General features: G+C 39.0%; 1 protein-coding gene across 1 annotated transcript in view; it reads left to right on the top strand.

Moving 5' to 3' along the window:
- FBN2 (fibrillin 2) overlaps positions 1–17,160 on the top strand; it is a 393,529-nt gene that overhangs the window by 11,484 nt on the left and 364,885 nt on the right. The window contains exon 4 of the mRNA XM_006870689.1: positions 8,289–8,384. Within this exon, the coding sequence (XP_006870751.1) occupies positions 8,289–8,384 (96 nt within the window). The remainder of the gene's footprint in view (positions 1–8,288; positions 8,385–17,160) is intronic.

The following is a 17,160-nucleotide window of genomic DNA, read 5'->3' as shown; positions in this document are numbered from 1 at the left end:
AGACACTTTTGAGGCAATAAGGATTGTGATGGCATACTGATGTATGCCATAAGCACTGGACTGCTAACTGCAAGGTCGGTGGTTCAAACCTACCAGTTGCCCCTCTGAAACCATATATAGGATCACTATGAGTTAGAATCAACGCGACACTTAACAACAGCAACAAGGATTTTTATACAGCTAGTGGGACAGATAAGAGAGGGACTTCAAAAGATTCATGGAAAAATTCTATTTATTTTTTTTTACTTTTTATTGTGAATTGAGTGAGGTTCTACAGAGCAGATCATCAACTGTACATTCAATAAATTGTATGCTTTGCTTCATTACAATGTTTTCAGTCCTCCCTATGTACCATCATTAGCAAAATGTATCTCCTTTTATTCTTACACCCCTCCCTGTGTCTACTGCTACCTACCTTCATCTTTCGTCTGTCAACCTCCCTCTTGTTGTAAATGGCCTGATCGGTCATCCATGTTAATATGTGCCTACTCTCTAGCCCATGAATAATTCCCTACTTCACTCTCTCTTAGAGTGTAGTGACTCCATAAAATAAGCACTGGGAACCACAAGGTTGGTGGTTCAGGCCCATCAGCCACTGCGCAGAAGAAAGATGAGGCTTTCTGCTTCTACAAGATATTAAAATCTTGAAAACCCTAACAGGGTTACTGTGAGTCTAAACCAACTCCATGACACTTAACAACAGCAGCCCTCCATTATCTTTCAATTTCATTTATCCATGAACTTTGTGAAACCCCCTCTCATGTCCCCAGGTGTCTCTGGTGCTGGAGTTTGTGGGATGAGGAAGTGTTTTTTTTCAGATTATGTAGTTATACAGATCATCACCAGAAAGCACCAAAATGGGATAGCACATTCCCAGTAAGCCCCAGAGACAGAAAAATGTAGATGGGAATCCTGTGTCACAGTGGTCATGAAAGTGTTAATACCTATTATTATTCAAACTCTGAGATCTCCTGGACTACTCTGATGACCTAATTTCTTGAGAAATATTATTCATTACCCCTATTTGGAACTTTCTACCCTACTTAGTTTTTTAGTAGAAGCCATCAGCAAACACCCAATCCGGGAGAAATTTTACAATTCAGCTTTTTTAATCCCTCTACCTAGTCAGGTGAACATTCAATGTCTCACCCTCAGTTTATGATGATCAATTTAGTAGAGAATCCATGCAGTCACTTGGCCATGAGTAGTGCTTGCTCACTTTCCATGAGAACATTTCAAATGCTTCCAGTCCTCATGCTTGACCTCCCTAAAGTAACAGTCTTCTTGAAATGCTTTTTCATTCACTTCAGTGTGCATGCTATTTGTCCAGAACGGTCCTTTACTTGATAATTGTTTTCTAGTATTATTTCTGTTTCTTCTTTTCTGCTTTCCATTCAGAGTTTGATATTCCCAAGAATACTGTCCAGGCGGGGTAAAAAAAAAAAAAAAAAAATATATATATGGAGCTCTGGTAGCGTAGTGGTTACGAATCAGGCTGCGAACCTTAAGGTCAGCAGTTCGAAACTACCAGCCGCTCCGCGGGAGAAAGATGAGGCTTTCTACTCCCGTAAGGATTTACACCCTCGGAAACCCTGTACAGGGTTGCTATGGGTCGGAACCGACTCGGACTCGACGGCACTTAACAACAACATATATATATATATAAATTGATAACTCATAATTATCACCTAAGCATAGCTCTCTGTTAAGCCTCGTAATTGTATGTTTTATTTCCTATTTGACATCCCTGCTTGAATATTTACTGAGAAGCTGAAACTTAATAGCATGTCCAAAATGAAATGCTTAATTCATTGTTAACCGTAGACTACACTTCCACAGTTTCTTCTATCCTAGCAAGTGACACTTCCGTTTACCCAGTTTCTTAAGCAATAACTTCTGTTTTCTTCGTTTCAGATGTTTAAGGAATAATTGTTGGTTGTATTAGCAAATCTACCAACTCCTCGGAAACCCTATACAGAGTCGCTATGAGTTAAAACCGACTCCACAGCACTTAACAATGACTGGCAAATCTATCTTCTTTTCATTTCCACTGCTACCATTTGATTCAAGATTTCAAATTACTCTTGTCTCTTGCCTAGACTGATTTCTCTCTCTCTCTCTCTTTTATTTTAAGAATTGGGTAAAGGTTTACAGAACATAACATCTTCTATTCAATAATTCATACACATTCTGTTTCATCTCATTGAATGCAATCCCCACAATGTGACATCATTTATTCCACTTCCGTCCTGTGTTTATTTCAACTCCTCCTCTCTCCTAAAGCTTCTGAATTTTATCCTTGGTTAAGTATGCCTTTTTGATCTCAAATGGTTGATTATTCTAAGGTGTGTATACCTCCCTAGTGTTATTGTTCCCCTCTTAGACCTGTCTAGGAAGCCCTGTTGTGCTGTAGGATTAGCACTGGACTACTAACTGCAAAAACAGTAGTTTAAACGCACCATCTTCTCTGAGGGAGAAAGACAAGATTTTCTGCTCTAGTAAAAATTTATACCCTCAGGAACTCTGAGCAGGGTGACAGTTCAATATGGAGTTATTGTTGTTTTTTGACAAGTCAGTTCTACCTCAAAGTGGCCCTGTATAGGATTTCCAAAAGTAGCTGATGCATTTGAACTGCTGACCTTGTGATTAGTAGTCTAGTGCTTATCTTACAGAACCACACCAGGACTCTTGGGTTTATAGACCTATGAGCTCTCCCTGGTGGAGTCCTGGTGTGGCACTATGGGTTAATGCACTGGACTGCAAAGTTGGTTTGAACCACAAAGTCAGCGATTCAAGCTTGCCAGCTGCTCCTCAGAAACCCTATACAGGATCGCTATGGTACGGAACTGACTTGATGGCACTTAACAACAACAACAACAACAAAAATATTGTCCCTAGTGGCATGGTAGATTATGGATTGGGCTGCTAACCGCAAAAGCAGCAGTTCAAAACTACCAGCTTTTCTGAGGGAGAAAAATAAGGCTTTCTGCTGCCGTAAGTATCTACAGCCTCAGAAACCTTATATAGGATCGTTGTGAGTTGGAACTGACTCGACAGCATACTAACATCAACCACCATTTTTTCTTGCCTGGATTGTTGTAGTACCTCACATTGGGGTCTAGGGAGAATGTTAGCTTTACATTCATCCTGTTGTCTATCATTTCATTGCCATGGTTACAGTCCCTTCCGTGCATCATCAGCCAACCAAAGGGTATACCCTGCAAGCCTGCCCCTTGGTCCTCCGCATACAGCCTCTTTCCCTCTCTGAGTCTAGAGCCCCCAGCTGCTCCATCTCTCCACATCGTCATCTCTGCCTCCATCTCTGGCTTCACTGTTTCTCTGGGTAGGGTCCCACACTCTGTTTTTCTCCCTTGATGGTCCCAGGGACCTCCGCTTCTGGACTTCAATTGTTCACTATTTTGTCACATGAGTCTTATCCCCATCTCCTTTCATCAGTCAGTATACAGATTGGATACTACTCAGTGGAGATTCTACCTTGCTCTGCACCCTATGGATCTAAGCTCCCTCTTGAAAGCTTGTAAGCCAGTCACTTCTTGCCTTTGTAGCCCCCCATTTTGGGTAGCCAGTGACCAAGATGCCCATCCCTGTCTACCCTGTGTATCGAGGGGGTGGGAATGATCCTGTTTTTTAAGATTTGTTCCCTCTTTTGAGCTACTGCATCCAGAGGTGTGGGTCAAGTTCATCAAATTGTATCAGATTACTCTTTTTTACTTCTTTCTTTTTTTAGTTGAGTTCTGATGATCCAGCCATTGAAGCCAGGTCAAGTGGGTGTTTGCAAGTGTGGGTGCTTTTGTGCCCGCTCTTTTTATTAGCTGGATGCTTCATTCTCCACTTAGTTTTCTGTGGCTGTGTCACTGACTCTGGGCCCAGGAGTCCCCAGGTCTTGCCACACTGCTGGCCAACTTGGTTTCACCTGGGTTCACAGGATTTTATTGAACGTGGTAGGCTTAGCTCACAGCTTCACTGCTGTTTTCCCTTTACTTCCCCTTATCAGTGAGCAGTATGGTCACCAGTCAGAGTGCATGTCTTCTCGTGTATTCCCATTGAGTATTAGTTTTGGAAGGGAGTATGCCCTGAGGGGAACCAACCACTTGCCTTGATTTCTCCTGGGCGAGCAACTTGCTTGTTCTTGTAGTAATCAATTGGACTGCCTATATTGGTTTGTATTTTTCCTGTAGGTCTTTCTTTCAATAAGTATCTTCTGTTCTTCTAGCCACTCCAGGCTGGTCTGCTTGTCCATTCAAGTGGAAATTGCCCACCTCAGAAGATTCTGGATGGGGTTCAGGATTACACCTATGGTCTTATGCAATGCAGAGGCTCCTCAGGAAGCCACCTTCATTGGGCACATTGTAGCCCCATTTTAGGTATTCCAATCAATTATAGGCAGAAGACGGACTAACAAATTTCTATGGTGATATTTCTGGCTATTCCTTTCTCTCCCCCTCAAGTGTCTATTTTATAATGGTATGCAAGGAAAACCCAGATTCAAAAGACAGCCAAGCATGTTAACATTGTTTTCCCCATTCAAATCATGCCTCAATCTCTGTATCCCAGAGCCCTGTTGTTCCAAGTTTGTGCATACATCATTATTTACCTCTGTTCCACTTAGTCCATGCAAACCTGCCTAATTGTTCTCCCACCCACCATGTTTTTCCATTCACCTCCCCCTTCTTGTGTATTGCCCTCCTCAGCACCCAAATTATCCTGTGTCTGTTCCCTACCCTGTGCTCCACCTTCTCCTCCCTCCCCTCACCCCACTCCCCATATCTGGGTAATCAGCAAAGAACCCCTCCCCCTTTAGTATGGCTTCTTTTTCTTGGTCTTTTACAGTAGTGGTCCTATGCAGTATTTCTCTGTTTGTGACAGACTTAAGTTCACACAACATAATGACCTCAAGGTTCATATATGTTATGTAGTGGCTTGCGGTTTCCTTGTTATTCTTCAAGATAGCATAATATTCTATTGTGTATATGTACCACAGTTTGTTTATCCATTCTTCAATTGATGGGCACTTAGGCTGTTTCCATCTTTTTACTATTGTAAATAATGCTGCTATGAACATTGGTGTGCAGATATCTACTCATTTTATGGCTCGCATTTCTTGTGGGTAAATACCAAGTAGAGGAGTTGCTGGATCATAAGGTATTTCTATTTCCAACCTTCTGAGTAAGCGCCATATTGTTTTCCAGAGAGGTTGGACCATTTTGCAGTCCCACCAGCAATGCAAGAGCATACCCATCTCTCCACATCCCCGCCAGCATTTATTGTCCTCTACTTTTTTGATCTTTGCTGTTAATGCTGGTGTGAGATGATACCTCATTGTTGTTTTGATTTACATCTCTCTTATGGCTAGTGATCATGAACATTTCTTCATATGTTTGTTGGCTGCCTGGATCTCCTCCTGAGTGAAGTGTCTGTTCATGTCCTGTGCCCGTTTTTAAATTGGATTATTTGTCTTTTTCTTGTAGAGCTGTTGTAGTTTCCTATATATTTTAGAAATGAGTCTCTTGTCTGATGTGTCATTGCCAAAGATTTTTGGAAACCCCATTCTGTGGGTTTTCTTTTTACTCTTTTGGTGAAGTATTTTGATGCACATAAGTTTTTAATTTTTAATATGTCCCAGTGATCTATTTTGTCTGCTTTTGTTTGTATAGTTTTCAAAATGTTTGGTAGTCTGTGTATGGCCTGAATTAGTGCCCTCACATTTGTCCCTATTTTTTCATTGATGGCCTTCATAATTGTGGGATTCACATTTAGGTCTTTAATTCATGCTGAGTTGATTTTTGTGTAAGGCGTGTTTCAGTCTTTTGCATATCACTTTGCAGTTCTGCCAGCACCATTTGCTGAAGAAACTATCACCTCCCCATGTGATATATTTAGGCACTTTGTCAAAAATCAGTTGGCTGTATGTGTTGTTGTTGTTGTTAGGTGCCATCAAGTTGATACCGACCCATAGAGACCTTATGCACAGCTGAACAAAACACTGCCCAATCCTGTGCCAGCCGCACTACTGTTGCCACACTTGAGTCCATTGATGCTACCACTTGGCCAATCCATCTCATTGGGGGTCTTCCTTTTTTTCTCTGTCTCTCCATCTTACCAAATATGATATCCTTCTCCAGTGACTAGTCCCTCCTGACAATATGTCTGAAGTATGCGAGTCAAAGTTTGGCCATTATGGCCTCTAAGGAGCACTCTGGCTGCACTTCTTCCAAACGGATCTTTTGTTTCTTCTGGCAGCCCATGGCACCTTCAATACTTTCCTCCAACACCATAACTCAAAGGCATCAATTCTTCTACGGTCTTCCTTATTCACTGGTCAGATTTCACATGCATATGAGGTTATTGAAAATACCATGGCTTGGGCCAGGTGCACCTTAGTCCTCAAGCTGACATCTTTGCTCTTCAACACTTTAAAAAGGTCTTGTGCAGCAGATTAGCCTAATACAATACGTCGTTTGATTTCTTGACTGCTACTTCCGTAAGTGTTGATAGTTGATCCAAGAAGAAGAAATCCTTGACAGCTTCAATCTTTTCTCCATTGATAAGAATGTTGTTTACTGGTCCAGTGGTGAGGATTTTTGTTTTCTTTACAGTGAGATGTAATTCATACTGAAGGCTGTGCTTTTTGATCTTCATCGATAGATGTTTTAAATCCTCTTCACTTTCAGCAAGCAAGGTTGTATCCTTTGCATATCGCAAGTTGTTAATGAGTCTTCCTCAAATCCTGATGACACTTTTTTCTTCATAGAACCCAGCTTCTCATTTTATTTGCTCAGCATACGGGTTGAATAAGTATGGTGAAAGAATACAACCTTGTCACACAACTTTTTTTAAATTTTATACCATTCAGTGTTCCCATGTTCTGTTTGAACACCTGCTTCTTGGTCCATAGCTTGTCATGATCCATGCAATTGAGAGCCTTTGTGTAGTCAATAAAGCATAGGTAAACATCTTTCTGATATTCTCTGCTTTCAGCCAAGATTCATCAGACATCAGCAATGATTTCTCTCGTTCCACGGCCTCTTCTGAATCTGACTTGTACCTCTGGAAGCTCTCTGTCAATGTATGATTGTAGCCATTTCTGTATTACCTTGAGCAAAACTTTACTCTTATGGGATATCAAAGAGATTGTCTGAATATTTCTGCATTCCGTTGGGCCACCTCTCTTTGGAATGGGCACAAATAGGGATCTCTTCCAATCAGTCGGCTAGATAGTTGTCTTCCAAATTTCTTGGCAGAGATGAGTGAGTGCCTACTGTGCTGCCTTACTTTCTTGAAAGGCTGTATGTAGAGGGGTTAATTTCTGGATTCTTGATTCTCTTCCATTGATCAATGTATCTTTCATTGTACCAGTACCAAGCTATTTTGACCACTGTAACTGTGTAATAAATTTTGAAATTGAGTAGTGAGGTCACCATCTAATACTCTTAACTGCTTCAAACCCATTCTTTGGGCAGCACTTAGTCTTTTAAAATAAGAAGTCTGATCACCTCAATCTCTTATTTAAAGCCTTTCACTGACTCCCAGTCAACACTTGGGATATAATGCAAACTCTTCCATGGACAAAGCCTTTGGTTATCTGAACTTTGGCTACTTCTCCAAGGTCTCCTTTTCTCAGTCTATCTTATTTTACCCACATGGATGTTTTAATTTACCCTTCTACAGTCTTTTAATTTGCTGTTTTCTCTTCCTGTGAATCTCTGCTCTGGCTTATCTCATGACTGGTTCATTCCCATGCTTTCAGTCAGTTTTAGTGCCTTATCACAGTGGTCTTGTCTGGCTCCTGTATCTAAATTTCTCCTCAGCTCCACACCTTTCCCTTCACAAACTAGTAGCCTTCAAAGAACTTACAGCATATAATCAATCACCTTGTGGTTTTTGTGTACTTGTGTTTTGTCTCTCTCCTCAATGGACTGCAACCTCCGTGAGAGGGGAAACCAGATCTAACATTGCTGCTCAGCATTAAGCACGTTGGTGACACCCAATACCTGTATTCTAAATAAAGAATAAGTTCCCCAGTATACTAGAAATGATGCTACTACTGGACACTTTCAGTTTATTGTCTAAAACACTGAAAGTGTCATGTGTTTTAAATATATGCCAGATAACATAACCTAGATATGTCCAAGTATGTATGAATAAAAATAATAAAGATATACATGGGTTGTAGTGCTTACTTCTGAATTGGATTTTTAGTTTTCTACACATCACCCATTATGAATTTTATTGAGTGATGTTTTTATATCTTTTTTTGTACTTTGCAGTTCAGCAGTGCAGTGTTCGATGTATGAATGGAGGTACCTGTGCGGAAGACCATTGCCAGTGTCAGAAGGGTTATATTGGAACTTACTGTGGACAACGTAAGGAAACATTGGATTCAATTTGTTATCAATAAGTTGCTTTAGTGGGTATTGCATCCTAAGTCATAATCTGAGATATATATATATATATATATATATATATAGTAGCATAGTGGTTACGAATCAGGATGCTAACTGCAAGGTCAGCAGTTCAAAACTACCAGCTGTTCCACGGAAGAAAGATGAGGCTTTCTGCTCCTGTAAATATTTATAGCATCAGAAACCCTGTACAGGGTTGCTGTGAGTCGGAACCGACTCCATGGCACATAATCACCATCACCATATACATATGTATATATATATATGAAGTAGTCCTGGTGTGGCACCATAGGATAAGCACTTGATCTCAAGATTGGTTTAAACTGCAAGATCAGTGGTTCAAACACATCAGCCACTCCTTGGAAACCCTATACAGTGTTGCTATGAGTCAGAACTGACTCAATGGCATTTAACAACATAGCTTTTAAAGAGACCTCAAAATCAACCTGAGGAAAGCCAATCTTATAAATTGCACTTTTCTTTAGTGAATAGATTCAGTACTACAGTGTGAAATTATTTTTTAAATCAGAAGTCATTTTGAAAGAAGGAGCTTTAATCTAGCAAAGCTCTTTTCTTAGTGGAGAATATTCTGTACAGATCAGGAAAGACTCTTTTAGCAAAATGCAAGATTGAAGCTGTTGACTTGGAACACACCAGTAGGGAATACCATAGGTTGTTGTTGTTAAGCACCATCAAGTCTATTCCAACTCATAGCCACCATATATAGAATTTCCAAGGAGCAGCTGGTTGGTTTGAATCCTTGACTGTGTGGTTCACAGTCTAGTGCTTATCCTGCAGTGCCACAACAGGAGTCCATATGTGTATGTAGGTTGTTGTTTGTTGTTAAGTGCTGTTGAGTCAGTTCTGACTCACAACAACCTTGTACAGGGTTTCTGAGGCTATAAATCTTTACAGGAGCAGAAAGCCTCATCTTTCTCCCACGGAACAGCTGGTAGTTTCAAACTGCTGAACTTGCAGTTCACAGCCCGATTCGTTGGTTAGCATCCCCAAAACTGTGGGACTTGCGTGGGAAGTCACATACTTCCAAGTGTGGACTAGCAGGAGGATGTGACATAAAAGATGAATTAGAAATAGCAAGAAATTGCCTTTCCAGGTCATTTGTATTCATCTGATTTAATACATAGAGTCTAGGTTTACTGCTAATCTTGAAGACCTTACTGAGAACTGCTCATTACCGTATTTAGCATAGACCAAGTTTCAGGCATACAAGAATCAATAACAAGCTTGTTTTTAATTAATTATATTCTACTATTGAATTTATTTAAAAATGGTCCTAGGTAGGATAATTATCATTTTCCATCCATAATAGTAATGTCAAGTGTTATTGTAAAATACTCTCAAGTAAATTAGGTGAGTCAATTTAAAGGAAAATACTTTTGTCAGAATCAGGGATGAGCCAGTTTTGTCTATAAAGTTAAGAGAATAAATATTTTAGGCTTTGTGATTTCTGTCAAAATATTCAACACTGACATTGTAGCTCAATATGGCCATAGAGAACATGTGAATGAATGAGTATGAATTATTTCAACAAAAGTTTACTTACGAACAATAAAACTAGAATTTAATATATTTTATGTTTTAAGAAATATTCTTTTGATTTTTCAGTATCTTAAAAGTAAAAACTACTCATAGCCTAAGGGAAGGACAACACAAGTGGTGAGCAAGTTTTGGCCTGTGAGCTGTCCTTTGCAGATTCCTTGTATAGTTGGGAGGTTATCAGATATGGCAAAAGCTATTAAGATATTATGAAATTGACTGGTTGTAGAAAGAACTTCATTGAACACTTTGGGAAGCATTAATACATTTAAGACAGTGCAGTTCATTTAGACCAGGTTTAGCAAGAATGGAGAGGCCAACCAAATAACTTTTGAAAGCTAAGTTTAGCCAGACAAGAACAGGAAAGAGCTGGACAGTAGTAAAATAGACAATTAGAGCAATTATTATTTTTTTTATTATTCTTTTGTTTCCTTTGTATTCTTTGTGCGTTGAGGTATTATTTCTAGAATGTTATACAATACCACCATTTTTTAAACTAGAACAAGGGCAAAAACTTATTATGAACCCAGTATTTATAAGGACCTCCATTAGTTTATCTATTTCTGGTATTGTGGTGGCTTGTATGTCGCTATGATGCTGGAGGCTATGCCACCAGTTTTTGAAATATGAGCAAGGTACACTCTTGGTAGACAGCATTCAATTGAGCTTCTAGACTAAAGCAGACTAGGAAGAATAAGAGGCAGACTACTGCTGAAAGATTAGCCACTGATAACCTTAGGAATAGCAGTGGAACACTGGCAATACTCAGAGGAACACCAGAGTATTGCATATTGAAACATGATGAATAACACCAGAATATTGTCAGATTTAGTGTCAGAAGATGAGCCTCTCAGGTTGGAAGCACTCAAAATATGTCTAGGAAAGAGCTGCCTCCTCAAAGTAGAGTTAATCAGGACACAAATGGAATAAAGCTTTCAGAACCTTAATTTGCTGGTGGAGCACAACTTCAAATTAGGGGAAAGAGTTGCAAACATTTATAATCAGAACATAGAATGGATGAAATATGAATCTAGGAAAATTGGAAGTTGTCAAAAGTAACAAGTAACACATAAAGATTGATATACTATGTGATTAAAGAGCCAAAATGGACTGGTATTTGCTATATAGAATCTGACAGATTCTATGGTTTACTAAACCAGAAGTGACAAAGTGAAAAGGATTGGAGTCACATACATCATCAAGAACATTTCAAAATCTATCTTGAAGTATAATACAGTCTGTGATAGGATAATATCTGTATACCTACAAGGAAAACCAGTTAATTCTATTCAAATTTATACCAACAATTAAAACCAGTGATTATAAAGTAAATGAAGTATTCATATTTACATACCAACCACTAAAGCCTTTGATGATGAAATTGAAGAATTCTACCAACTTCTTCTGTTTGAAATTGATCTAATATTCATTCCAGATGTATTGGTAATTACTGGTGATTGGATTGCAAAGGTTGGAAACATAGAGGAAGGATCAGTGGTTGGAAACTACAGTTTTGGTGATAGAAACGATGCTGGAGATTCCATGATAGAATTTTGCAAGACCAGTGATTTGTTCATTGCAAATACATTTTTCAAACAATATAAAAGATGGCTATACATATGTGCTTCTCCAGATGGTATACATAGAAATCAAATTGAATACATGTATAGGAAGAGACAGGGAGAAAGTTCCATATTATCAGTCAAAACAAGGCTGGAGACAGACTGTAGAACAGACCATCAATTTCTCATGTGCAAGTTAAGGCTGAAGCTGAAGAAAAAGTGATTCTACGAGAGCCAAAATTTGAACATATTTCACCTAAATTTAGAGATCACCTCAAAAACAAATTTGATGCACTAGACACTAATGAAAGAAGACCAGAAGAGTTCAGGAGTGACATCAAGATCATCATACTGGAAGAAGGAAAAAAGGCCATTAAGAAGACAAGAAAGAAGGAAAAAAACAAAATGGATGTCAGAAGAGACTTTGAGGAAGTTGAAAGAGCTGGACAGAAAATTTCAAAGGGCAGTCTGAAAAGACTAAGTCAAATATAATGAAATGTGCAAGGACCTGGAGTTAGAAAGCCAAAAGGGAGGGACAACGCTCAGCATTTCTCAAGCGGAAAGAACTGAAGAAAACATTCAAGACTTGACTTAAAATAATGAAGGATTAAGATAGGTGCAGGACTGCAAGGTCAGTTTGAATCACAAGATTGGCAGAAAGCATCAAAAGAAGATAAAATGTACATGTTGCAGCTGTTTTTGATTTATTATTAGTAAAATTTTACTTAGATGTGATATTTGTGGTATTGTCTTATGATTTCTGCATTCTGTTGAGTTGCCTGTCTTTGGAATGGACACAAATATGGATAACTTCCAATCAGTTGGCTAGGTAGCTGTCTTCCATATTCTTGGCATAGATGTGTGAGTGCCTCCAGGGCTGCATCCAGTTTTTGAAAGATTTATATTTGTATTCCATCAACTCCCAGAGTCTAGTACTTTACCAATGCCTTCAGTGCACCTTCGACTTCCTCCTTCATCACCATTAACTCTTGATCATATTCTATCTCTTGAAATGATTGAACATAGTCTATTTTATTTTTGATACAGTGAATTTGTGTATTACCTTTTATCTTCTTTTGATGCTTTCTGCATTATTCAATATTATGCCCATGTTGTTGTTGTTAAGTGTCGTCGAGTCAGTTTCGACTCATAGCAACCCAGTGTAGAGTTTCCAAGGACAGCTGGTGAGTCTGACCTGCCAATAATCTGGACATGTTATCAGGCAAGGTGTGGCACTGTGGATAAATGCAATGGACTGCAGGGTTGTTTGACCTGCAAGGTTGGCAGTTCAAGCTCACCAGTTGCTCCTGAAAAACCCTATACAGGGTCACTGTTAATCAGAATCGACTTGATGACACTTAACAGTAACAACAACAATCAGGAAAGGCCAATCCCTGGAAAAGGATGTCATTCTTCATAAAGTGGAAGGTCAGTGAAAAAAGAGTAAGACCCTAATGAGATGGGGTTGACAGAGTAGTAGCAACCATGGGCTGAAACCTAACAACAGTTGTGGAGATGGTGCAGGACAGGCAGTGTTTCTTGTGGTTGTGCGTAGGGTCACTATGAACTGGGACCTGTGTGCTGGCACCTAACAATAATAACAAATATTATGGAAAGCCATTGGAGGATTTTTTGCAGTATAGTGTTACAATTTTATTAATATATTTTTGAAAAATCACTCTGACTTCTATTTGGGGTTGGATTGCATGGAGGACAAGGGAGCACATGAACAGATCACTTAGGAAGCTACTGCAGTGGTGCTGGTGATAGAAGCTGCTGATGTTGTTGAAGATGTGTTAGGTGGTTCTAGAGCTGGAATGTGTGGGAGGAAATCTGTGCTGATGGACTGTGGGTGGTGGGTGAGGGAAACAGGAAAAGAAAAGTTCAAAAGTGACATCTAGAGGGATTAGTGGATCACCTGGTTGAATGGTGGTGACATGGATGACTGGGGAGTGAGTTGAATATGGAATGGAATGGGGCTAAAGGAATGGGCTAGCAAGCATTCTTTTTTGGATTTGTTAATTTGTGGTCTCTATTAGATGTCCTGGTGTGGCTTACATGGTTAAGTACTCAAGAACTAACTGAAAGGTTGATGGTTCAAATCCACTCAAAGATGCCTTAGTGATCCATGCCCAACAGTTCACAGCCAATGAAAACCCTCAGGATTGCAGTTTTATTATAAAATGCATAGGCTTGCCATGAGTTAGAATCTACTCAACTGTAGATAGTTTGGTTTTAGCTGACTAGATCTCCAATTGCAAAGATGTGTGAACTCATATCCTAACAGGAAAGTTATACATGAATTTGAGAGCTTACTGACTGAATTTTTATATAGATATCATTTTAAATAGTAGCCTCAGTGGAGAACACTAGAAAGTTGATGTAGTCATCTTGAAGTTAAAGCCTTTATCCATGTCAACATTTTGAGGTGGGGAAGAGAAGAAGAGCCAGCAGAGAGGAGTGACAAATAATGCACATCAGGACAGGAAGAATACTTGAAGAGTGTGGTGTCTTGGAAGATAAATGATGAAGGTGGCACCCATAGTAAAGATTTATTTAGTCCTATCCTAGACATGACGACACTTAACAACAACAAAATAATAAGAGTCAGGAGCCTGGTGTAGTGTTGTAGAATTAGGACTGGACTGCTACCTGCAAGGTCAGCAGTTCAAACCCACCAGTCACTCCTTGGAAACTCTACACAAGGTTGCTATGAGTCAGAACTGGTTCAACGGTACTTAACAAAAACAACATGTTAGAGTCACAGAGCTTTTTTTCCCCATTTTAACATTTTAACTTGGCTTAGAGTGTTATTTTTACCTGATACATTTTTTTTTTTTTTTTTTGGTAAACATAGCAGCCATAATTTCAAATTTGACTCATATTCACGTGGCTGTCCCTATGCCAAGAAGTACAGGTGTCATCTAAAAAAAATATGCACCTGCCTTTCTATCTAGGACAGAATTTGTTGTTGTTAATGCCATTGTTGTTGTTGTTGTTAAGTGCTGTCGAGTCGGTTCCGACCCATAGCGACCCTGTACATGGTTTCTGAGGCTGTAAATCTTTACAGGAGCAGAAAGCCTCATCTTTCTCCTGCGGAACAGCTGGTAGTTTTGAACTGCTGACCTTGCGGTTCACAGCCCGATTTGTAACCACTACGCTACCAGAGCCATTGAGTTGTTCCAACTCACAATGATCCTATACAGGATTTTGGAGAAGCGGATGGTGTGTTTGAACCACCAACCTTGTGGTTCAAACTGACCTTACATTTGGTCCAGTGCTTATCCTACAGTGCCACACCAGGTGTGATGCCCAGTAAAAGCATGGTGCCCAGTAACATTTTGTTGAGTAAAATTGTTCTTTCAATGCTTGGTATCTGTAGTATATGATCAGCATTCATTTTCACAAACTAACTCCCATAATACAGGGTGCACAGTCCCAGATTGAAGTAGGTAGCTAAGAACTGCTCACATTTCTATCTGTAGTAAAACTTTCTCCCCTGCCTTTGTCTTAATCTCAATACCAGGTTTGAGCATGTTTTTTTTTTTTTTTTTACTTCCTGGGTGGTCAGCATTGTGTCCATGATAGAAATTTAAACATCCTTGAGTTTCCTCTCAGCTCCAGTTGAAATATAAATTTCTGTCTCCATTATGATTTATGGCAAAAATATTATTTTATAGAATAATTTTCATCATAACTCACTGAAAAGAACATTTAGCTCTTATATTTCATACTTTTGTCTGTATTTCTGGCTTCTCTTTTGCTTCTGCTCTTTATTGGCATAGATGAGTGAGTTTTTTGTTTTGTTTTTTGTATACTGTAAACAAGCTTTTGTTTTCTATACAAATAATCTGTAATAAAAGAGAGGAAGGGAATTAAGATGGATATTTGTTGTTGTTAAGTGCTATTGAGTCTGTTCCAACCTATAGCAAACCTGTGTAGGGTTTCAAAGGAGCAGCTGGTGAGCTTGAACCGCTGACCTTGTGGTTCAAACTGACTTTTTATTCCAGTGCGTTAACTGAAAGCACCACACCAGGAGTCCTTATAATGTTCACCCACTATTCACTTTGTTTTACACAGCATTTTATTTAGTCTTGAAACTCCTGTGGGATGGACTAGTGTAAGATTACCCAGTAAGCAAGGTAAACACTGGCTTACTTGTACTTATTAATATGCTGCAAACAATTTCCTTTTTTAATTCTTCCATTTGACCACATCAAAGATTTTGTTTCTAGGTATGGCTGGCATCTGTCTCTTTCCCTACCCCACAGCACTTTGACAGAATCAAAGCCTTTATTAAATTTTGTAATCCTTGACAGTGATGAAGTTCCTGGTGTGTAAGATAAATGGGATTTCCTTGTGCTTTCTCACTAATCTATAGTGCGCAGTTTCACATGTTTTTCACCACGGGAAAGTATGTATTAGTAAATAAGCCAATAAGCCTTGCTTATTGGGTAGTCAGCTGCTGGTATAGTAACTATTCATTTATTTTATAGGCAGAGAAACAGAATTAGAAAGATGAGGTGGCTAGGAAGTGGCAAAGACCTCAGAGCCCATTATCTATTCAGTGCATGATTCTGTGTCCCCAACAATGGGAAAAAATATGAAAATTTGACAGGTGGCAAGCACTTATGGTATAATAAAAACTATATAGGAGACAGGAATATAAAGTCACACAGATTCTGATCCCTTCCCTGAAAGCACTCACTTTCACCTAAGAAGAAAATAAGGAAATATCTGTGCCAATGAGTTGCAACCTTTTAGCTCAGAGGACTTCTTAAATGTTTAAACATAAGAATCCCAGATACCTTTTGTTCCTATTGGTTATATTTATGTGTATAGTATTGTAAATGAAAACATAATTTTTAGTAATATTTACTTAGTTTATTAATCTAATATTTATTTATAAGATAAACCTAAGTGTGAACTCATGTTACGTGTTAACCTAAAACATTTTTTTATGAACAACAACTATATATTACAAACAAACAAACAAAATTAATGAGAAAAGAGACATTGCTTTACATTTCGAAAGTCTTCCAATTATCTGGCTTAGTAGAAGATAGCTGAATTCTCATAGTGGTTTCTGCACTCAGCCTCTTAGGATGTGTTGTTTTGGTTAAACTGCATAAAGAAATGTGGTCTCACATATTTGAAAGAGGGAGGGAGGAGTAGATTACTGTGATGGACTGCAAAGTTGGTTTGAACTAAAAGGTTGGCAGTTCAAGCTTAGCAGTTGCTCTCAGAAACCCTGTACATGGTTGCTATGGGTCGTAACCTACTCAATGACACTAAACAATAACAGTAATAAGTAATTAGGACTCCTAGTATGGTGCTATAGAATAAGTACTGTACTGCTAAACACAAAGTTGGTGGTTCAAACCCACCAGCCACTCCTTGGAAAACTTATATAGGGTTTCTATGAGTCTGAACTGACTCGATGGCATATAACAACGAAAATAGTTAATTAAGGATTTATCACATGGTGGTGCCGTGGAGTCAGTTCCAACTCATAGCCACCCTAACGGGGTATCTGAGGCTGTAAATCTTTATGGGAGCAGAAAGCCTCATCTTTCTCCCGTGGAACAGCTGGTAGTTTCAAACTGCTGACCATGAGA

Source organism: Chrysochloris asiatica, unplaced genomic scaffold (genome assembly GCF_000296735.1).
Source record: "Chrysochloris asiatica unplaced genomic scaffold, ChrAsi1.0 scaffold00147, whole genome shotgun sequence".
NCBI classification, from domain to species: domain Eukaryota; kingdom Metazoa; phylum Chordata; class Mammalia; order Afrosoricida; family Chrysochloridae; genus Chrysochloris; species Chrysochloris asiatica.
The sequence above is the reverse complement of the archived record's forward strand: the minus strand, read 5'-3'. Positions and strand labels throughout refer to the sequence as shown.